At 40.2% G+C, this 24,173-nt stretch overlaps 1 protein-coding gene and 1 long non-coding RNA gene across 3 annotated transcripts in view; one reads left to right on the forward strand and one right to left on the reverse strand.

The window, feature by feature from the left end:
* Nucleotides 1-24,173, forward strand: part of LOC115471856 (inter-alpha-trypsin inhibitor heavy chain H4-like) — a 148,816-nt gene that overhangs the window by 22,334 nt on the left and 102,309 nt on the right. For both annotated transcript variants that reach the window (XM_030205730.1, XM_030205731.1), the window contains exons 7-11: nt 624-740; nt 6,090-6,258; nt 8,161-8,286; nt 19,094-19,275; nt 23,758-23,943. In XM_030205730.1, coding sequence (XP_030061590.1) covers nt 624-740; nt 6,090-6,258; nt 8,161-8,286; nt 19,094-19,275; nt 23,758-23,943 — 780 coding nt within the window. The remainder of the gene's footprint in view (nt 1-623; nt 741-6,089; nt 6,259-8,160; nt 8,287-19,093; nt 19,276-23,757; nt 23,944-24,173) is intronic.
* Nucleotides 2,268-19,798, reverse strand: LOC115471857. The gene is made up of 3 exons (XR_003942434.1): nt 19,785-19,798; nt 4,817-4,834; nt 2,268-2,361 (listed from the first exon to the last, which is right to left on the reverse strand). It is a non-coding gene; the product is annotated as an uncharacterized LOC115471857 (long non-coding RNA).

Raw genomic sequence — 24,173 nt, forward strand, 5'->3', positions numbered from 1 at the left:
TCCTTCCTCCAACTGAAGGTAGGGGGTGGAGAAGGGCCACTAGACCACCATGTCGGGGGGGATTGACCCACGGCCCACCAGGGACATCTGAGGTGTTGCTAAGGGGGGTTAGGGGGGCTGGAGACTCACATGCTACTTGAGCTAAGAGCCCTGTTTTGCATGCATTTGCATTCTAGTTGCATTCAGAGCCTGCGTTGTTTCACGGACTTGGGGGCTTTGATCATGGGGCGGTAGCAAATGCAAGCACTAGAATGGCACTAACAGCCTCTAGCGCCTAAGTTTGCTTCTGATCATCGGCCTATCAGAGTATCTGTTTGTACCCTGGATGTGACTGAAACAGGTCTAACTAAGGATTCCTTCTTTTTAGGCTTGGACGTTTCTTCCCATTTGGTGTTTGCTGTGGGTTGTCCTGATTTTAGGCCGTCCCTGGTCCCACCCAAAATATGCCCCCTTGCTATTTGGATTTACTGTAGTGTTGGACATCCCATTTCTGCCTTTGCAAAATCTAGATTTGGACATTTCAAGCATGTGGACATCCATTTGAGTATCTTGAGATGTCCATATGCTTCGAAAATAAGCTCCATTGTATATTAAATTCTTATAACCCATTTTCTTTTTTCCAGATTGTAAATGGATATTTTGTACACTATTTTGCTCCTCCCAACCTGCCAAAACTCCCTAAAAATGTTGTCTTTGTTATTGATAGAAGTGGCTCTATGGCCGGCAGAAAAATTGAACAGGTAATTAATTTTTCTTTGTAGACAGTATGTTTTCCTTACCTTGCACTCTGTTCGTTGGCGATAGTTGGATAATAAAACAATGTATTAAGCATGGCTGATCCTTACTATTACACAGCTGCATCAGATCAAGTCTCTCTCGGATACAGCTATGTTGATCGTTCATGTTCTGTTTGAAAACAAGATGTGACAAACTAAGGTATTGGGTGGGTAAACAGCACAGACTAGCAGTTGCAACCCTACCCACCTTACAGGGCAGCCTGGATGGGGCATTTAATCTTTATCCAAATCCAGACTGCCCCAATTTGATTGCCCCTATCGGACTGACTGTTCACTTGTCTTTTAGATTGTAAGCTCTTTGAGCAGGGACTGTCCCTCTATGTTAAATTGTACAGCGCTGCGTAACCCTAGTAGCGCTTTAGAAATGTTAAGTAGTAGTAGTAGTTTATCTGTTGTCATCTGATATGTTGCTATGTTATCAAGGGCTAGATTTACTAAATATGTTACCACATTAAGGCATGCTAATGCTGTCAACACAGTTGACCCAAAATAAGTAAGGGACCCTTTTACTAAGCCGCGTAAGCATCTATGCACGCCAAACGCGTGCCAAAACGGAGTTACCGCCCGGCTATCGCATGGCTCTTGCGGTAATTTCATTTTTAGCGTACATCAGGTGCGCGTATTGGGCACACGTCAAGTGGCATTTGACACGCGTAGGTCATTACCGCCCAGTTGCCGCGTGAGACTTTACCACGATGTCAATGGCTGGTGGTAAGGTCTCAGACCCAAAAAGGACGTGAATCAATTTTTATTCTGTCACACGTCCATTTTCGGCAAAAATTTTAAAAAGGCATTTTTTGCAGGTATGCTGAAAAATGATTCTGCGCGCGCCCAAAAACACACATCTATACTACCGTAAGGCATTTTTCAGCGCACCTTAGTAAAAGGACCCCTATGTAAATGACAATGTTAAAGAAGTTGAAATGCGGGAAATTAGTATTGTGTCGGAAAGAGGAGATCGCGCTCTCATCTACTCTGGTGTAGTTTAAAGACTAGACAGAGACCTGAGCGATGATATTGCAAAGGTGGTAATGAAAGAAAATGAAGAAAGCCAAAGCATGATGACTGAAATGCTAGTTCCACTTATTCAGATGCAGAAAGACCTGAAGAACCATAACAATCATGACCCAGGCCTCAGAAGCCTAAAAGAACATTGCATTAAGGAGAAGAAGAAAATGTAGAGTTTAGTTGTTAGTGTGAATGGGCAGACTAGGCATATGGGGGTTAATATTCAAAGCAATTTAACTGGCCAGAAATGGTTCCTTCTCGGTTAAATTGCTTGTTTGGGGCTACCCACTTCAGTAGAACTTAACCAGTTAATGCTGCTGAATATCACCAGAGACTGCTAAAGTGAAAGTTGACTATTTTGTGAGTGGACCAGGGGCAGAGTTGGCATTTATGCAGTTAAGTGACGGTATTCTGCACTTAAGTGCCTAAGGGCTTCTTTTACAAAGCTGTGCTACCGATTCTCAGTGCAGCAAATGAGAGAAAGCCCATTCAATTTCTATGACCTTCCTCTCATGTGCCTTGCAGGAATCACTGGCGCGGATTTGTAAAAGAAGCCCTAAGTTAAGTGACTATATCGGACCACATTAAAGTCAGTCCTATTTCTTGAGGTGTTACTTAGGTAGTTAATTGCTGAGTATTGCACTTAACCACATAAGAGATAGATGACCTCATAAACCTGGATATTCAATGCTGGTGCCATGACATGGCCCAGCATCAAATATCTGGGAATAAAGCCTACGGTGGCTAAAAAAAAAAATGGTCACCGCCGCTAGCTGAGTATTTACCTCATGGTCTTTATCTGTCATCATTTCTTTGTTTCTATGACAGGAAAGTGATGCTTTATAAGCTGAGAACTATAGGGAGTAAAGAAGATGGGGGAGGAATGGTTAAGGGAAAGGGGAAGAACAATGTTTGTAATTTGGACTGCATATTTGGTTGTGGAGCTATATTTATTTTTATGGTAAGCATAATTTACTGCAAGCACCAAGGATAACTAGATAAATAACTAGATAGATAAATAGTACAATAAAGGATTCTGAGCTGATCAATGTATTTGGGTTTGAGAAGGAATTTTTCAGTGTCACAGAACTGACAACAAAAAGCACTTTCAGATCAGAGAAGGGGGGGTTATTTGATTTTCCTCTAGGAAACTGAGTGAGGACAACTATTAAGAGATGAGAACATTGGACTTGGTTAGCTCTGGTTTTCTTTTACTCTATCCAAATACGTACACCACCTTGAGTGACTTCTTTCAAAAAAGGTGGTAAATAAATCCTAATAAATAAATAACTGCTTACCCCAGAGGAGGATACTGCTTACAAATAATTTAATTGCTACTACCAAGTTTCAGTTCTTAACTAGAGAGGTGTGGTAGCCGTGTTAGTCCACTTTTAAAGGTAATCAATAGAAATCAAACAAAATAAAACATGGAAAAGAACATAAGATACCTTTTTTACTGGACATAACTTAATACATTTCTTGATTAGCTTTCGAAGGTTGCCCTTCTTCGTCAGATCGGAAATAAGCAAATGTGGTAGATGACAGTATTTATAAGTGAAACATCCAAGCATTTCATAGTCTAACAGGGTGGGGGTGGGTAGGAGGTATGTATGGGAACATCAAAGCATTTCAGTGATAGTCTAACACTGTGGGCACATTCTACATGCTACCCAAAATCCACAAACCTAGAAAACAGGGCAGACCAATCATATCAGGTATTGGCACACTCACGGAGGAAATATCTGGACTTATAGAGGGAATTCTGAAACCTCTCATGCACAAAACAAACAGCTTCATACAAGACACCACAGACTTTCTGAATAAATCGAAAAATATCAAGCAATTACCACCAAACACCCTTCTGGTCACGATGGATGTAGAATCACTATACAGCAACATTCCCCATGCGGATGGCATAGCTGTATGTGGGAGACTCCTAAAAACATCCACACTGGACCATCAATACTCACCAGAAACTATTACAAAATTAATCAAATTTATTTTAACTCACAACTACTTCCGCTTTAACAATGATATCTATCTACAAATAATGGGCACTGCGATGGGCACCAGGTCAGCACCCCAATATGCCAACCTTTTTATGGCTGAGCTGGAAGAGACATTTCTGAATACATACCAGACTAAATCTCTAAAATACTACCGGTACATTGATGACATTTTAATGATTTGGAAGGAGGGGGAAGAAACTCTGAAACAATTTTACTATTCCTTCAATACATACCATCCTACAATCAGATTCAAAATTGACTACTCCCCAGAAAAAGTCAATTTTTTGGACACCACAGTCTCAATCAGTGATGGCTATATACAAACATCTATATACAAGAAACTCACAGACAGATGTAGCTACCTCCACAACTCTAGCTTCCACCCTTCACATACAAAGTGATCCATTATTTACAACCAAGCCACAAGATACCACCGTATCTGCTCTGACCCAAGGGACAGAGACAGACATCTTGAAATCCTGACCGCATCCTTCGAACGGAAAGGCTACAACCCCAAAATAATCTCCAAAAATATTGCCTCCTCCCTCAAAACACCCAGGGAAAATCTGCTACAGTACAAAGAAAAAAAAAGCCACAGACAGAATCCCCCTTATAGTGACATATAAACCAGAGCTGGAAAAATTAAGAAAAATCATAAAAGATCTTCAGCCTTTACTCCAAGAGGATGAATTACTGTAAGAGATATTCCCAGCCCCACCAATGCTGGCCTTCCGACAGCCACCCAACTTAAAACACAAGCTAATCAGAAGTAAACGCACAACACAGACTGAAAAAGAAGAGAAGGGCACACATCCTTGCAATATATCCAGCTGCAAGCTATGCCAGAACATTTCACAGGACCCCACAGTCATTCACAAAGGAAAAATATTCAACATAAAGGAATCTTTCACATGCTCATCTTCCAATGTGGTATATATCATTCAGTGTAAAAAATGTAACAAAGGATGCGCTCTGCCATCCGCATTAAGAGAAACTTCCGACCATGCCCTGTTTAAGAAACTCCTCAAGACTCATCTATGTGATAAAACCTACTCAGTTGTTCCTTAACTTCCTGCCGTCCCTCCTGGCTTCCCCTGTTGTTCCCCCCTCCCCCCGATGTACCTTTCCTTTGCTCCGCCCTTCCATTTGTTTGATGTTCATCCTCTATATATTGTTAGCCACATAGAGCCTGCTCTGTTGGGATTATGTGGGATATAAATGTTCTAAATAAATAAATATTGGAGAAACAGGCCAGATGCTAAAGACAAGATTTAATCTACATAGACATCACATGAAGAATGCTGGTGCCAGCCTGGTTCCCACTCCTGTGGGACAGCACTTTACAAAACCAGATCACTGTACCATTGACTTCATAGTAAGAATCCTGAGAGGTAACTTTAAAACAATACAGGAACGTAAGACCTTTGAAGTCAGAATGATTGAATATTTTGACACCCAACAGACAGGACTTAACAAGGATCTGGGTTTTCTAGCCCATTATAAACCATAAAGTTGTATTGCTCTGTTTATCACCCTCCTCTCACCTATCCACCCCCATCCTGTTAGACTATCACTGAAATGCTTTGATGTTCCCATGCATACTTCCTACCCACCCCCACCCTGTTAGACTATGACATGCTTGGATGTTTCACTTATATATACTGTCATCTACCACATTTGCTTATTTCCGATCTGACGAAGAAGGGCAACCTTTGAAAGCTAATCAAGACATGTATTAAGTTATGTCCAATAAAAAAGGTATCATCTTATGTTCTTTTCCATGCTTTATTTTGTTTGAGTTCTTAACTAGGAAGGGGAATTGTGAGCCAGGCCATACAAGCAAGGGATCTTTTCATCCCATGATAAAGATTTTTCTTTCATTAGTCTATGACAAAAACTTATCCCTGCAGGCACTAAGTAGAAAGCAAAAGTCAGGCTGTCATCTCTGTGCCCAAGTGTGAGTCCAAATTAGTCCTTGCTTGTTTGGATCCACTCCCATCCTACCAATGTGTTGATGTCTTCAGACTGACTCTAGTGCTATCTGTGCACCTTCAGTTCAGCCACTAAGGGGGGAAGTTAGCAATATGGCCTACCATTAAGACGTTATTCTACCGTTAACTCATGCTCTTTTAGTACAAGTCCCATTTTATGCAGTGAGAATTAGTCATTAATTACTGGGGTTAATCATAAAGTAACCCGTCTTAACATAGCCCATGTTGGTAACTTCCCCCTTGAATGACAAGAGGGAAAGCTAACTTTTTTCTTCTTCAAATAGACAAGAGAGGCCCTTATCAAGATTTTAGCTGATATAAGTCCAGAAGATCATTTCAACTTTATCGTCTTTAACTCCATAATACAAACATGGAGGACATCATTGTTTCCAGCAACTGAAGAAAATGTGAATGGTGCAAAAGATTATGTTCAAAAAACTAGACCTGTGGGAGGTAAATCAAAATGTTATGCAAATAGATTGCATGCAGGCACAGCATCTGAAGGAGGGGCGGGGAGGAAGGGTGAGCTTCCCTCTTCTAGCCTTTAAAAGCAATATGTTAATATAGCCAGCTTAAAGGTCCTTCATTTTGAAATGTGTTCCCAAAACTGTATAATATTATTTTATAGTTCTATTTATTAGGGAAATGCTCTGTTAAAAAAAATGGACTCAATATTCAGTGAGATTTATGTATTGCATTTGTATCCCACATTTTCCCACTTATTTGCAGGCTCAATGTGGCTTACATAGTAACTGTGATGGCGATCGCCAGTTCCGGTATAACAGATACAGAGTGACAATGTAGAAGGTTCGTGTAGGATAAACACATCAGGGAATAAGGAGGAAGGGTTGAGTTGTGATCAATTCGAGTCTTAGTTTCGTTGCGTTGTGGGATCGAGGCATTTAAGTTGGGTCATCAGGGTATGCCTTTTTGAATAAGTAAGTTTTTAGTGATTTCCGAAAGTTTGATAGGTCGTGCATTGTTTTCAAGGTGTTTGGTAGTGCATTCCATAGTTGCGTGCTTATAAAGGAGAAGCTGGATGCATAGGTTGATTTGTATTTAATTCTTTTGCAGGTGGCATAAAAGTTCACTCCATAGTTGTTCGGCTACACATAGAGCTGAGCCGAACAGCTATGGAGTGAACTTTTATGCCACGGACCCTGACGAAGTTAGCGAAACTTTGGCCATTGTCGGCCGTGGACGGCTGGAGGAGTCTGTACATCCTCATAAGCTAAGTAGAAAGCTTTATTGGACTTTGTTTAAATAAATGTTTGGGAGGTTTGTAGCCAATGATGACAGTAAGCACTCCTATAATTGATTGGCTCTGTTGCCAGGAAGGAGCCTGAGGCTTTTCCTCCCTATTTTTAGAACAATTGATAAAAATTGAGTAAAATGGATAAAAAGTGAAAATATATAAATTCAGTAGTACTCATTGGAACAGGATTATTTTTGAGTTGTTCACGATATAAGCTATCCTCAGAAGTTTCCTAAATTCAATGTGCATAGTAGAAGTGTGGTCATGTCGGAGGCATTACTCAAATTTACGCGCATGGTTATAGAATTTGGGGGAATGCACCTACATTTAGGGGTTTTCAGTGGCGTAAGTAGCCATACCTAAATGTAGTCCTGTTCCCCAGCCCTAATGCGCTATTCTATAAACTGCACCTATATTTTAGACGCCATTTACAGAATCTGGCCCTAATTGTGTACCTATCCAGATAAAGTTAGGAAAGCTAAAAGCTGTCCCAAATTTATCCAGGTAGTCATTTTAGACGCATTCTGATGTGTAAAGAGCAGCTGTTAAACGTGTTGCTTGCCTTTATATTTACACATGGTGATCCACATCTCATTTAGGGCCTCTTTTACCAAACCACGCTAGCAATTCCTGATGCGATAATGCCAATAAAGCCCATTCACTTTGAATGGGCTTGGTCGGCAGTGCCCTGCAGGAATCGCTAGCATGGTTTGGTAAAAAAAAGGCCCTTAGATAACAAGCAAATGTGGTCAGGGCATGGAGACAGAGAGGTTTGGGTGGGCCGAAAACACCAATGTTATTCCCCATTTTACAAGGGAAATACTTTTGATCTGAAAATTCTAGACACTGGCATTTACACCTGTCTTAAAGCATACATAAAAGCTGCTAATATCTTGGTTTAATCTGTGAATACTTGGAGTTGATGTCATTATATAAAGATTTTTCCAGAATATCTACAGAATTAGAGGTTTTTTAGTCTTCACTGTAAAACTGTGTAATTGTATTAGCAAATTAGTATATTAGGCTTCCTGTAAAATGTGTAATTGTAATATGCACTCCGTAATATTCACTCTCCATATGTTAATACTTGTTTTGTGTAGGAACAAATATCAATGATGCATTACTTGCTGCAGTAAGAATGTTAACTAAGGCCAGTGAGGATGGAAAGCTATCAGAGAGAAGTGTGTCCATGATTATTTTGTTAACAGATGGTGAGCCTACCTCTGGTAAGTAACTAGCACCAACTTACTGCTTTCCTGCCTTTTACTTTAGTATCTCAGATTCCTAATTGCTAGTTCTAAAAGTTACCTATGATTTTAAAACTTTGAGGAACATCATAATATCTGCCAGTCAACCCTCATTTGTAGAATATCTTTGTTTGAAAGCAGGTGTCCTATTTAGAGGTCATACAAATTTTGGTTTTGGATTCAACATTGAAATTGACCCGAATTCCAGGTTTGGGTTTCGGCTGAAAACGTCTGTACATTTTCAGCTGAAACAAAAACTTGGCCCTCCCCATGATGACTCCCATCTCTCCTCCCTGCGATCACTCCCACCCTCACCACAATTACTCCCTGCCCCCCCCACTTGTCACCAGTAGACCCTCCCTGGTCCTACCTTAGGAAGCCCTGGTGGTCTAGTGGTCCCATGCGCTGCTCCAATGTAAATGGCTACTGAGACTTTTGCTGCAGGAAGTCCCGGCAGCCATTTTGTGGAGGGGACTGGTTCCAATTGTAAAATGGTTGCTGGGACCTTCTGCGGCAGTCTCACAAGACTGCAGTGGGAAGTCTCAGGACCCATTACCATTGGAGCAGTGCATGGGGCAGGAATGAATGGGGTGCATTCCTGCCCCCAAAGAGACCACTAGACCACCAGGACTTGGTAAGATAGGACCGGGGAGGGCCTACTGGTATTGGGCGGAGGGGAGGGAGGAAGGCCGGGAGTAATCATAATGGGGGGTGATCATGGGAGCGGCTGCTGCTGCCACAGCCACTACTAGGGGGTGGGCATTTTTGGTTGGGTGTGAGGGGGCATTTTTGTTTACGGTTTCAGTTTCTGCCAAAACCAAGCAACCAATTTCAGTCACAGATTCCGTTTCGGCAGAAACCAAAAATTTGGGGTTTAATTGGACTCTAGTCCTATTTTAATTTTCCTTGTCAACAAATATATACAAATAGACAGGAAGGTCCATTTTACATAGGACATGAGATTGAAATTGAGACATCCTGTTCAGGACATGCTCAATTCCAGTAGTATTTTAGAAAAGGCTCTGCCAGTTCAAAGCCTTTTGTAAAATACCTGCAAGAGTGCATTTGCCATCATATCCAGTAGGAGCAGCCACTTCAGAAATATATCTGTGATGAAAGTGAACAGTAAAATCCCAGTAGCATCCATATGGAAATCAATTTCATAAGTTCTACATGTGAGCAGTGGCACTCACATGTGTATCTGCCTACAAACCTATATATGTAAGTGCCACCAATTAAGTAGTGAGACTGCAATTTATATTTTGTTTCATTTTGAACATTGAAATAAACAACAGAGAATTAAGGAGTTTTGGCACAAGAATAAGCTACAGTAAATTAATTTTGCCTTGAAGAATGAAACTAATTGCATGGTTCAAAACTGAAAAAAAATGGACTGAGTGTGTTTTGGAAAAGTGCTCGTCATAGAAACATAATAGATGATGGCAGATAAAGTCCTGTACAGTCCATCCAGTCTGCCCAATAAGATAAACTCATTACATATGGAATGTGATTCTTCCTATGTATACCTGGTCTTGATTTATCCTTGCCATTTTCAGGGCATAGACCCCAGGGTCGGCGCAACCCGGTAAGCGTGGTAAGCATGACAGGGGGGTGCTGACCTCTGGAGGGTGCCACATTGCAAGCCATTCTTACTGGCAGCTCAGGGTTCCAGTCTCAGCCACAGCCCCCAGGTCCCCACCTGCCCACCCTCAGATCCCGCGACAGCGCCCTTTTTGTTTCTGCCGCCCTGCATTTAAATCTCTTTTACCTCAAATTGGTAGCATCAGTGAAGGAAGCAGGCTTCCTCGGGCCTTCCCTCACTCTGTGCCACCCTTGCAGAAACAGGAAATTACATCAGAAGAGGGTGGGACACAGTGAAGGAAGGCCCGAGGCAGCAGGAACAAAAAGGGGGCAGGGGCTGTCACAGGACCTGAGGGCGGGCAGGTGGGGACCGGGGGTGCTGACTAATAGGCTGCAGGGGGGGGGGGCGCCAGAAACTCTAGCACCGGCACTGCAAAGATCACAGAAATCTGCCCAGCACTGTCCTTGTTCTAAAATTTCTGAAGTTAACGTCAAAGCCCCTGAACAACTCCACTCCATCCCATCGAAATCTATTCAACCAGGATCAGGGCACAGACCTTAGAAGTTTGCCCAGCTCTAAACCTAAAACGGAATCTGTCCAACCACGATCAGAGCACAGTCCATTGAAGTCTGCCCAATACTGGCTTTGTTTCCCAATTACCAGTGTTGCTTCATGATCTCTGCTAAGCTTCTTTGGATCCATTCCTTCTAAACTAGATTCCTTTATGTTTATCCCACGCTTTTTTGAATTCTGTTATCGGTTTCATCGCCACCACCTCCCACAGGAGGATATTCCAGGTATCTATCATCCTCTCCATGAAAAAAATACTTCTTGACTTTATTCCTGAGTCTGCCCTCTTTCAACCTCAATTCATGTCCTCTCGTTCTAGCGCCTTCCTTTCTCTTGAAAAGGTTTGTTTGCAGATTAATACCTTTCAAATATTTGCACATCTGTATCATATCACCCCTGTTTCTCTTCGATATTCAGATTGCCAGATTTATTAACCAAATAAATCCATCAACTCCTCTGATTTATTTTATCCACATGTAACAACTGTTCAGAAAGTTTCAATATGATAATCATATAGGTGTAAGCACTGGGTAGCAGCACTCTCTTTCTTCAAAATCTATCAACTTTTACTGGGCCTCATACTGGGTGTCCTGCACTGATTGCAAGATAGCATTTTCAGCCTTGTAGTTCTCCTCAGTCATTTGACACTAACATGACTCTACTCCCACTCGTTCTCAACTAAACACTCCCAACCTCTCTTTAGAGGCATTGGACAGCACACCTTCACTTGTATAGTCTTTAGCTTCTTCTTTCTCTGTACCGCTCAACAGTGGCGATCCTTGGTCGGCTGCCACCCGGGGTGGATTGCCACTGCGCACCCCCCCCCCCCCCACCGGGTGCAGTGGCGTCCCCGCCCCAGGTGCATTCTTACCTGCTGGGAGCAGTCGTGCAGCTGTCGGTTCTGCTGGTTCCCTGCTCCCTCTGCCCCGGATCAGGAAGTAACCTGTTCCAGGGCAGAGGGAGCAGGGAATCAGCGGAGCCCACCGCCACGCAACTGCTTTCTGCACCCCTCCAGCGGCATGCACCTGGGGCAGACTGCCCCGCCCTTGGTATGCCACTGCTGCTCAACCAATCCCACTGGATGCCTCCCTGGACTTTGTAAGTATAATCCAATCCAATCCATGTCTTGTATACTGCTCTATCCCAGCAGGAGGTTCCAGGTGGTTTACAGCAAAATGAGGAATTACAAAATTACACAGTCAATTATACAATAAACTAGAATTTTAACCATCATATTTATCAAATAAAAAACAAGTTTTCAACCTCTTATTCAAATGCATATAATTCTGATCTAATCGTATCATACCTGGTAAATTATTCCAGATAGCAACTGCTTGAAAAGAAAACTTACAACCAAGTTGATGTTTATTTTTTTTAATTTTTTTTTTTATTTGTAGCATTTGTATCCCTCATTTCCCCACCTATTTGCAGGCTCAATGTGGCTTACATTATGCCATGATGGCGATCGCCATTTCCGGGTACAGAATTTCAAATAGTAATACATTTAGTTGTATACATACATGGTAAAGAGGAATACATTGTGGTATTGCATACAAATGATTTTGCATCAAGGTGCATACATACATGGTACAGAGGAATGCAATATGGCATTGCATCGAGGTTTCTAAGTGATAAAATGAGTTGTAGCATAAGTTAGGTCATCGATTATAAAGATGTCATCTTCAATTTAGGAAATAGATTGGTAGTGCTTATTGTGAAGCTTTCTTTAATAGCAGTGAGGTTAAACAGTCCAGTGACAAGAGTTTGGTTTTGTCTAGTTCGTGTAAAGTCTATTTATTTTGTATATAAGATGGAACATTATGGTAGGCCTTCTTGAACAGGTTCATTTTCAGTAGTCTACGGAAGATTGTTAGGTCATGTATGTGTTTTTGAATGCAGGATATTTTAATTGCAAACTATCATGAACTCGGGATGACATATAAAAACAGTGAGAAAAAACTGAATTAATAATACAGAACTATTACTATATACTATCTGAAAAACTAAGCATGCAACTTGAAAAGATATCTGCACACGTACATGTCTGGGATGAGTTTTAAGCTTAATAAAATGGGGGGGCTTGTTGCAGCAGAGTTAGACATATCGCGCAGAGGACTTGTTCCTGGTCATAAGGAGACTTTGGGCTTTCGCTGCAACGGGCCTCCCAGGTGATGAGATAAGGGCCTGAAATTCCTGACCAGTAATGTCGTATGTATAATATGTAAATATCTGTCTTATAGCTTTCTTTTAGTTAGATGATTTAATCATTATATATATATATATTATTCATTGTAGAGTTTAGCACCTCTAATAAAGGTCTCATTTACCTAATACGAATCTAAAAGAATCCACAGTAATTATTGAGTAGTCTGTGTCAGTGAGACAGGCTGTAAATCCATAGTAGTACACCCCTTAATTCTGTAACAGGTCACCTGCAGTTAGGCACCAGTTGTGCTCCTAAGTTTTATAGAATACTGGCACTTAGGCACGTGATTGTAACAGTTATGTACGTAAGTGCTAGCTGTGCACTCAGCTGCATTCTGTAACTTATGCATGTAACTGCCTTAACGCGTAATGTAAGGGGGCATTCACAATGGAAGGCGCATGGGCAGGACATGGGATTGTCTCCCACTTACACATGTATTCTGTATGTTTTGCTAGTAAGTGCTACATTTAGGTGCGCATATTTACACCTGCTATAGACATGGCGTAAGTGGATGCACCTAAATTTAGGCACGTTGATGCCAACTTATGCTAGTGTTCTAGAATGGAATCTGGGCACCTAGATTCCATTATAGAATTAGGACCAAATTCTATAAATAGTGCTGAAAAATTGGCACCGAAAAAATAATGCGCTAAGCGTGATTCCAAAGATGGCACTGAAAGGTAGGTGCCTTTCATACAATATGCTTAGCACCAGGATTTGCGCCTAACTTTAGACGTGAGGATGTACACCAAGTAAAACCTGGAGTAAATCCGTGCGTCTAAATTAGGGGCAGATCCCCCTTATTATATAACAGCATGCATAAATTCTAGGAACGCCTCTGATCCACCTATAACCCTCCTATGGCCACACCCCATTTTTGAAGCTGTGAGTAAAATTTACACACAAAGCTCCGCAACTAAAAATGTGTGTGTAAATTTCAATTAATACCAATTAGTGCAAATAATTGATTATTAGCACCCAGTTATCAGTGCTAATTGGCTCATTATTCTATTAAATTGCACGTGCAAATTGGGTACACACTATTTATAGAATTTCAGGGCTAGCGCTTATTGCACTGCATTTAAGTACCTAACTTTTGGTGCTCTTTATAGCATTGCTACGCTAGCGGTGTCATGTAGGTGGGTTGGTCTGGTTGACTATTCATCTCTTTTGTGAAGCGGGTAGGTGCAGCAGATTGTTGTTGTTGTTATTATTATTTATTATTATTATTATTATTGAAAAGCCACATGTACCTAAAAAGTCGTACGTTCAGGCAATGGCCCACAATGGTGCTGATTCTAGTTTGAATTATTGCAGGGCCTTCTGGTTAGATATGGGAAGGGAAGGGATGCTGGGTATGAGCTAGATAGGTCTGCAAGATCCCCTATCTACCCAAAAGGATGGAGTATGAAGGAACAAGATGACAAAAGCTGTCTTGGAAAAGAACGATATGCTGCAGGTGCTCACACTTTGTGCTGACAGCTGGGATAGCTCTTGACAGTGTGAACAGAGATAACTGGGCAGATTGAATGTGTTCATTGGTTTTCTCCTGCCATCACCTACTAGAGTATAGCTATGGGTATTGCATTTGATATATCGCCTTTGTATGTTGCTGTCTGAAAGTTCCTGCCATGTATTGTATGGTGCTGCTCAGGATGAGGGCAATTTTATAACAGGCATATGTGCTACAGGGATGAGCATAAGTTGCAGCACTTTTAACAAGGGAACATGTGCCCCTGCGTGATCGTTTACCATTGCCTCTTGGGAAGTACTTTTACACATTTACAACTGCTCAGAGACATGCACAAATTTCCTGGTTTAGTTTACACACGTATGAGGGCTTTTTTAAAAATAAAGTACCGGTATGTTGTAAGTCCAAAGCCCACTGCAAGGAACAGCTCTGCTCAGATCAGAGAATCTTATGCAGATATAGGGTTTATGTGCATAATTATAAAGAGACAATAGTAAGAGGATTACCATACAGGACTCCAAGATGTAAGGTCACCAAACATATAAAGAGGAATCCAATAAAATTTATATGGAAATATAATGTTTTGATTTTAACAAAATATTTCTAAAAAGCAAGGAAAAGACCTCAAAACGCCCGACCACTTACTTTCAGTTTTCAGCAGCTTTAACTGGGGGCGTGGTGTTCATCACTGGTCATAAAAACTTTGCTTGATTTTAATTTTTAATTTATTTCCAAATAGATTTTAACAATTTTACTCTTTTTGCAAAACATTTTTTTTACAAGAAAATTTTTTTAAAGATATTGACAATATCAATGCTAACTTCAAATTTACTTCGGTTCATAAAAACCTTCACTGATTCATTAGAACATTACAGCTCAAAGTATTTTTTGACAATACATCTGTATCTGAGCAAAGCACTTTTAAGCTCAAATCAAACTGGATGCCACCTGGTCCTTTGGATCCCACAATTTCAACATTTCATCAAGTTGTTCTCAATGAAATATCTAAAACAACTTTCAATCACAGGAAGAACAATCTGACTAAAGAAGAAAGATCGGCACTTAAATCACTGAAAGAAGATGAATCAATCATCATTAAAAAAGCTGATAAAGGAGGTTCAATAGTAGTGCAAAATATGGTTGATTACATAAAAGAAGCAGAACGACAACTTTCTGATACCAACACATATAAGCTTCTGAAATTAGATCCAACTATTAAATTACAAAAAAGAATAAATAGTCTTGTTACTGATGGAGTTCGGCATGGTTTTATCTCTAAAAGTGAGGCCAAGTTTCTGAACAACTCAAATTCAACAATACCAGTTTTGTATTTACTCTCTAAAGTTCATAAAAATCGTGAACTACCACCAGGACGTCCAATTATTTCAGCTCACGGATCCCTTTTAGAATCACTGTCTATTTTTGTGGATTTTTTTATCAGAAATGAAGTTGAAAAACATCCTGCTTATATCAGAGATACAACACACTTTTTGAATATCTTAAATGAAATTCAAGGTGAAGACCAAACATTTCTTATGGTAACACTAGACGTCATTTCATTATATACATCAATACCCCAAGATGAGGCGCTTACTGTTCTTAGAGTGATTCTGAATAAACGTGATAGGACACATAAAGTTCCAACAGAATTTATCATTGCTGCAGCAAGGATCGCGATGAAAGAAAATTTTTTTCTTTTTAATGATCAACTTTACCATCAAATATCCGGGGTTGCTATGGGGGCAACTTTTGCCCCCTCTATAGCCTGTTTATTTATGAATAACTTTGAAGAACAATGGATCTTCAAATCACCTTTTGTGGAACGTATTTATTCATGGCATAGATACATTGATGATGTTTTCCTATTGTGGAAAGGAAACATTGCTGAATTAAAATCTTTTGTACTCTGGGCAAATTCCTGCAACTCTGCAATTCAATTTACCTACAAATTTTCTTTTGAACAACTTAATTTTTTAGATGTTGATATCATACAACAATATTGTAAATTAATCACTAAAGTTTACCAAAAACCATTGAACAAAAATACTCTGTTGCATTTTACAAGTTGTCATCCTAAACATTGCAAAGATGCATTACCATTTTCCCAATTTCTAAGATATAAAAGAATCTGCACAAATGATGAGGATTTTAAATATCAGTCCAAATTGTTAATTAAAGATCTGAAAAAAACGTGGTTACAAAAAACATCTTCTAAAAAAAAGCATACAAACGTGCAAAATTCAATGACAGACAATGGCTTTTAAAAAAATCAATGAACACCACAGATACTGATAATATTCTTACATTTATTAGTAGATACAATAATGCAAGTCCGAGAATTTCAAGGATTATTAAAGAACAATGGCACATTATGCAATCACATGAGAAATTTAAAAATACTTCCCTCAGAACGTCATACTCAAGAGGAAGAAATATAAAAGAGATTCTTAGTCCATCATATCTCCCTACAAAGAAGACTACTGTCAAGAATAAGATCTTAGGGCACTACAAATGTGGACAATGCAAAAACTGTGATGTCACTTTACAATGTAAATCTTTTAAAAATCCTTTTGACAACAAAATATATAATTTAAAACATTTCAGTAATTGCAATACTGCATATGCAGTATAAGGAATTTTCTGTCCCTGCCATCGTTTATATATAGGGAAAACCACAAGAAATTTCAAGCTTAGATTAAATGAACATCGCAGTAATATTAAAAGACTAAAATTGGAGGCTCCATTAGTTGATCATTGCTTGAAATTTAATCATGGATTTGGACAACTCAAATGTTTCAACATTGATTTAATCAAACCTAATATCAGAGGAGGTGATCGTGCAAAACTTTTGTTGAAATTGGAACAGAGATGGATACATAGATTGAACACTTTGGAACCCTCAGGTTTGAACAATAACATTGAATGGAGGGTATTCTTTAATTAATTATGTTTATTCAAGCTACACAAAGTATTGATGCTCTCCTGCAGTAATTTGTTACCAATTCTAACATTAGTAATAAAGTATAAACCAGTTAATCTGTCAAGTAAATATATCACAGTCAGCATTAAGGGTAAAAACCAAATGTGATCTAATTGAAAAAGTGTGGGTTTAGACTTTCTTACAATGTTTGGGTAGGAATATATCAATCAAACAACTGAGACAACATATAGTATGCTTCATATAACTAACGATTAATATTATCCGATGAGATTTAAAGACACCAATTTGAGATCAGTTGTAATTGATAGGTGTTGATTTAATGATCCAACAAACATATTACAACTAGGTATCATTGAGTCTGTCAGGCATTGGCTATATTAACAAACAAGTTGTTTTTGTTATTTATTCATTTAACAAAATTTTGAAAGCCAAATAGAGTAGATTGGCAGTGTAATGTGATCAGGCCTTCAGTGTATTTAGACTCCAGTGGCTAATAACCAAAAGAGTTGTCAACACAAGCAGAGACTGCTTCATTATCATTTGCTCTCACCACAATTTGTCTCAACGAGACAATTGAGAAAATAGACTCTAGTATTGAAAGGGTATATAATTGAAATAAAGTGTGGATCAAATTTTCTTATAATGACTAGATTTTCAATGTATTTAGGACTTTAAAAGTTAACAACTAAGAGTTGCTAATATAAGCAGAGATTGTCTCATTACTATTTGTTTTCACCACAATGCGTTGCCAATGAGACTATTGATAAAATGGAGATAAGTACTGAAAGGGTAAATTAATGCCAATTTATATAATATTACATCATAGTTTTAAAACAGATTGTGATTGGCTTATCTATCAGGTTCTCACAAGTTAAATCAATACAAGCAGAGATTGTTTCATTACTGTTTGGCCCTATTACAATGTGGTGTCAATGAGACAATTAAGAAAATGGACATCAGTACTGAAAGGGTAAATTAAGCCAATTTATATAACATTACATCATAGTTTTAAAACAGATTGTGATTGGCTTATCCATTTGGTTCTCACAAGTTAAATACTGTGTTGAATGATGGGGTTCTTTGTTCAAAGCAGCACTAAGTTATGGTCAGATCAAGAGATAGGGTTAGTACAAAGAGTATTCTTTATTTGTGATGTTCATATGAGTTTTCAATGTTTAAATCTTAGTCATTGTTCTTACAATGCTAGGTTTGAGTAATCTTTCCAATCATTAAATCTAAAAGCTGTGTGAAAATGAAAGTTCTTTGTTTGAAACAAGCAACCAGTCATGGTTAAAATGAGATAAAATGCAAGTTTAAAATACAGCTCTTAACTTGCATTTTTATAGCAGTTTTTGTACATTAACTTTCCAATTGTTTCCCTTATAATGAAATATATGGTAAATATTTTTCAGAAAAAAATTTTCTTAATGCTTTCCCTGTCGAAGCACAGCCCTTGAGAAAGCCCACAAGCGAAAACGGATGGGGCCACCGTCGGGCAACAGACAAGTGCTCGACTTTACTTTATTTTTGTAAAGCTGCTTTAGAGCACTTCATGAGAATCAGTGAAGGTTTTTATGAACCAAAGTAAATTTGAAGTTAGCATTGATATTGTCAATATATTTAAAAAATTTTCTTGTAAAAAAACCTTTTTGCAAAAAGAGCAAAATTGTTAAAATCTATTTGGAAATAAATTAAAAATTAAAATCAAGCAAGGTTTTTATGACCAGTGATGAACACCATGCCCCCAGTTAAAGCCGCTGAAAACTGAAAGTAAGCGGTCGGGAGTTTTGAGGTCTTTTCCTTGCTTTTTAGAAATATTTTGTTAAAATCAAAACATTATATTTCCATATAAATTTTATTGGATTCCTCTTTATATGTTTGGCATAATTATAAAGAGCCATTTCTGCACATAAAATAAAATTTTCATGAAGAAATAAATGCGTTATAGAATTACCCACAGTGGTCCTAAAAACTCCTGTTTATAACATGTAATAAGACATTTTTTTCCCTAAACAGGTGTTACAAACCTTGCAACTATACAGAAAAATATTCAAAGGGCAATTGAGGGGAGGTTTACACTGTACTGTCTGGGTTTTGGCGGTGACGTGGATTATAAATTTTTGGAAAAGTTGGCTTTGGAAAATGGAGGTTTGGCGAGGCGTATATATGAAGATTCTGATTCAGCCTTACAACTTCAGGTATGCAATAGGCCAGGAGGCGTAAAAGGCAATTCTATAAGTTAATACCTATGGTTATACGCCAAATACTTGCTTATGTTACCAAATACTGGAACATATGCAGGTAAAAGGTGCCATTAATTGGCAATTACCCATGTATCTGCTAGCCATGATTCTATAACATAAACAAGCATGGGAGGGCAATGGGCGGGTCTAACTGATATGCACGTAACTTACAGAATACTGTACATTATGCACTAATGTGGTGCCACATAGCACTTACGCATTAACATGGAATGTTTGCTGCTACATATTCACACATAGGTGGCACCTTTGTCCAGTATTCTATAATGGCACATACCCAAGTGCTTTGAGAAATTACTCACAAGGCCACTTTGAGACCTGGTAGTGCCCTCTACAAATGGGAGGAGTGGTGACTTATGCGGCTGGAAGATTCAGGAGATCCAGAATGTTCCTGCTCCAAAGGCAACACTTACCTTTTGGCAGTATCGAGATTTATATGTCCAAACGTAAAATCTTTGCTAGTCCAATATTCTGAGATCAATAAGTCCGCATAAGTCCTTTTGAATATTGACCAGCAGTGTTTTTGGACAATGGCCTTGCTATTGTACAGATGATAGAAAACTTAATGACAAGAACTGGAAGAGGGCATATGTATGGGACTGTAAAATTTGAAAATGATAAAGCCTATGAGTGGGGGTTGTGAGGTGAGGAAAGGGAGGGGAGTATCACTGTAAATGAAATCTAGGCATGCTTTGGTGAGATATGGAAGGCAGTGGTAGGAACAAGGTTGAGATTGTGATCAAATCTAGTGATATAGAAGGCCATGGAGTATCTAGATTGCTACTGACAGCCACAACATTCCAAAAGTCAACCAGATTGTGTTATGATTGGGGTCTGAACCCCTCTCAAACTTACCTCTTTCCTGGGGGTCAGCTTCTTAGCTGGCTTCTGTTTCTTTGTCTGTCCTTTCTGAGCTGGCTCTGTCTCTCTGTGCTGGCAGCTTCCAGCAGCAGGGCTCTGATTGTCTCTTCACTGCAGCTGTGGGTGTAGTCTGAGTTGCTCTAACTCTCTTTGGGTGTACTGGCTTCAAGTGTTTCACGGTTTTGCATTGGTGTGGGTTGGGCCTCTCTGGGTCAGTGTGCTTTTTCCTAGGTCTAGGGAGTGTGACATCATCAGGGAGGGCCTTGATAAGGAAGTGGTCTTGTTTCCTTCAGGGCCTTTGCAACAGTGGTGTTTGCTTTATGTAGGGTGGTGCAGTGTGCACTTCTGACCTTGTGTCTAGTTTCCCTGCTTGCTTTTGCTAAGGGCCAGGTTAGTGTTAGTGCAGTGTGCACTGGTGACTGTGTGTTTAGCTTTCTTGCTTTTCCCTCTTGGTTTTGGAAGCATTGCTGTGTGTAGGGCTTTGGAAGCTCTGTTGCTGATAGAAGTACTTCAGGGTTTGGTGTTGTTAGGAACACTGCAGAGTTTGCTGTTAGAAGTACTTCTGGTGTTTGTGCTATTGGGAGCATTGCAGTCTTTGCTGTTGGTGTTTGGTGATTTAGAATCACTTCTGGCTTATGTGTTAGCTTCCCTGGTTTTCCTTGTAGCTCCCTTGTCTTCCCTTTTTGTGCTAGGAGCTCTTCTGGTTGCTTACCAGAGTAGTGCTTAGGAAGCACCTTGTTAGTTGTTTCTAGCTTGCTAGAGCAGTGCTTAGGTAGCTGGTTAGTTCTGTGTTTAGCTTATTAGTGTAAAGCTCTGCTTGTAGCTTGGTGCTTAGTAGCACCTGTGTTAGCTTTGTGTTTAGTTCCCTGCTCTGTTAGTTTAGGGCTTAGGAAGTCCCTTTCTTGAGCAGGGCTTAGGAGCTCCTGGTTAGCATAGGGCTTAGGAAGTCCTTTTGTCAGTTTACTGTTAGGAACACTCCTGCTGGTTTAGGGCTTGGGAGCAAGTAGATCAGTTTAGGTTTAGGAGCACTTCTGTTTCCAATCCTGGTCCCTATGTCATCCGGTATCCAGTAAGTCCTGTCGGCTACTCGAACCCAGGAGCTCAACTTCTGGGGGGCTTAGTAGCTAAGTGCAGGTGAAGCTGTGTGGACCAGTCCAGTGTGCTCCAGTCCCGTGTTCCAGTCCTGTGTCCTCCAGTCCGGGGGACCAGTCCAGTGTACTCCAGTCCAGTGTGTTCCGGTCCGGTGTGGGTTCCAGTCTGGTGTGCTCCAGTCCAGTGTGTTCCGGTCCGGTGTGTGTTCCAGTCCGGGGGATTGCAGTCCAGTGTTCCAGTCCTGTGTCCTCCAGTCCGGGGGATTCCAGTCCAGGTGTTCCGGTTCGCTGGGCAGTGCCTGCAGTCCCTGCCGTTGTGCTTACCCAGTGTTGGTTGGTGGGTTTTGCCTGCTGCTGTCGCTCCTCGTCAGCAGCCCAAGGGCTCACGTTTGCTCCAGAGCCCAGTCCCGCGGGCTCTGAACCTGAGAACCTGACAGATTGGATCCTAGGTGATTGGGTGTATGGCTTTACTGATTTAATGACTGCTTGGATTGCTGAATGGTGTGGGGGTAAGATCGTATGGGGTAGTAAGGGGGGGCTACAGATTGTTGATTGTTGGATTTGGCATAGAAAATTCTGTACTTAACAGACTGCAATAGTAAAGAGCCAAAGAGGAAGAGAACAAACACTGACTTGAATAAAGGAAGGGATTTTATATGTAGCTCATACCTTTTTCAGTTCAAGGTGAGTTACACTTAGGTTTAGTAGGTATTTTTCTGTCACTGGAAGACTTATAGTCTAAGTTCACAGATGAGGCAAAGGAGGTTTAAGGAAACAATTCCATAACTGGGGATCTCCATTTAGGCACCGGGATGCCCAGATGTCATAGAATACTAGAGTAACCCAGTATCGGCACACCTAATATTTATATGCCTGCACTTACACCAGCCGCAGAGCTGGAGGACACGCAGGGTCCTAAATGCAGCAGGGACAAATTTAACATACAGCATTGTCTAAGTTACATGCATAATTGGGAACTTTGCCCACATCCACACCCTCCTTGCATTTACATTAAGCTTAAGCATACCAGTATGGAATGGCACTCTGGCACCCTGCTGGTACATTCGCGGGTAGGTGTACACTTCACACACAAGTGCTAGTATTCTAGACTAGTAGTTCTCGGGGCACACCCAGTCAGTCAGGTTTCCAGGATTACCACAATGGACATGCATGAGATAGATCTGCATGCCCTGCCTCCTTCATATGTAAATCTATCTCATGCATATTCATTGTGGATGTGCTAAAAAAAAACAAGGACTGGTTTGAGAACTGTTCTAGACATTTAAGCACATGGAGTGCATAAATGCAGGTGCTTAGATTATAGAATTGCTTTTTTATGTGACTTGTCCAAAATCACAAGGAGCAGCAGTGGGATTTGAGCACACTTTCTTGGTTCCCAGCCCGCTGCTCTAACCATTAGGTTACTCCTCCACTCCTGATGTCAAGTGCCTGTGGTTGACAGCTGGGATGTATCATTAGCACTGGCCCAGAATAACTCTTCAGTTCTGATGGCTCAGCTGGCGTCTTTCTGCTATCATTTACTGTGTTATTATGTGACACTAGCTAGACAATGTAGCAACAAGAAGCACAGGTCCTGTTATTGGAAAAGCAGCATCTCGGAGTCCTGCTCTTCAAATGTCCCTTGTAGATACTACAGTTTTCCAGATTGTAAGGTGCCTATAAATTGGTGCCTCATCTTAGGCATCACAAAGGGACATGCTTAGCGCCAATTTTTTAACAGCTTAAGGGCATGCCTAAGTCATTTATAGAATATTAGCGCAAAGCTGCCCTGGTGTGCCAAAAGTTAGGTACGCCGACTTATGACAGGACAGTGGGTGGAGTAAGTGGGCGTGCCTAAGTGCAGAACTGATAGTGTTCTCTAAGTTTCGTGTGTGACTTGGCGACATGCCCATACTCTGTCCACGTGTATTGCCCCACCTCACCCTCTGACAGTTGCACTAAGCAATTTATTTATTTGTTGCATTTGTACCCCACATTTTCCCACCTATTTGTAGGCTCAGTGTGGCTTACATACTACCGTCAAAGGCGTTTGCCCAGTCGGTGGATAACAAATACAAAGTTGTATAGTGATCATATGAGGTATAAGTGGAAGGTCGGAATGGATGAAGATTGCGTGATGCCCTGTTTGATCATAGTCATGCTGTGTTGGTAGGTGAAGAGGGTTACATGGGGTCATTGGGGTAGGCCTTTTTGAAGAGGTTGGTTATAGAATAGCACCTAGCATTTGCACAAATAACTACCAACTATTGGTACCAATCATGCACTTGAGCTCTACTGTTCTATAAAGATGGTTTACTATTGGTGCCTAAATTTAGGTGCCAGTTTATGAAATTGCCTTTCACGTTTCCTACAACGGCACATTATGGCATCATATCAAGTGGTGAAGGTGGAATGAGGCTCACATCTGCTTGCTATAATGTTACTCACGGGCCTGCTTTTTCTTCAGGGCTTCTATCAAGAGGTTGCAAATCCCACACTAATGAAGATTGAACTACAGTATCCAGAAAATACTGTTTCAGAATTAACAAAGAACAACTTTGGGCAGTTTTTTGATGGCTCTGAAATTGTTGTGGCTGGACATATTATCAAAGACAAACTCAATATTTTCACTGCTGAAATTAAAGCTCAAACGGTAAGTAATGTTTGACATAGTAAGTAGCATTGCAGTCTTAAAATGCTGAGAGAAAATATCTACAGTTTCCTTTTCTTTCTTTTTTTTCAATTTAAATTTTATTGAACTTTCTAATGCAAACATTTTCTTCCTTTCATTCAACTATCTCCATTCTGTCTGAGTGTATCTCATCTTCATCACTGTCATCATACATCTTCTACTTTTCTCCGTACTCTCTTGCTCCTTCTCCT

This window comes from Microcaecilia unicolor, chromosome 6, assembly GCF_901765095.1.
Source record: "Microcaecilia unicolor chromosome 6, aMicUni1.1, whole genome shotgun sequence".
Classification (NCBI taxonomy): Eukaryota; Metazoa; Chordata; class Amphibia; order Gymnophiona; family Siphonopidae; genus Microcaecilia; species Microcaecilia unicolor.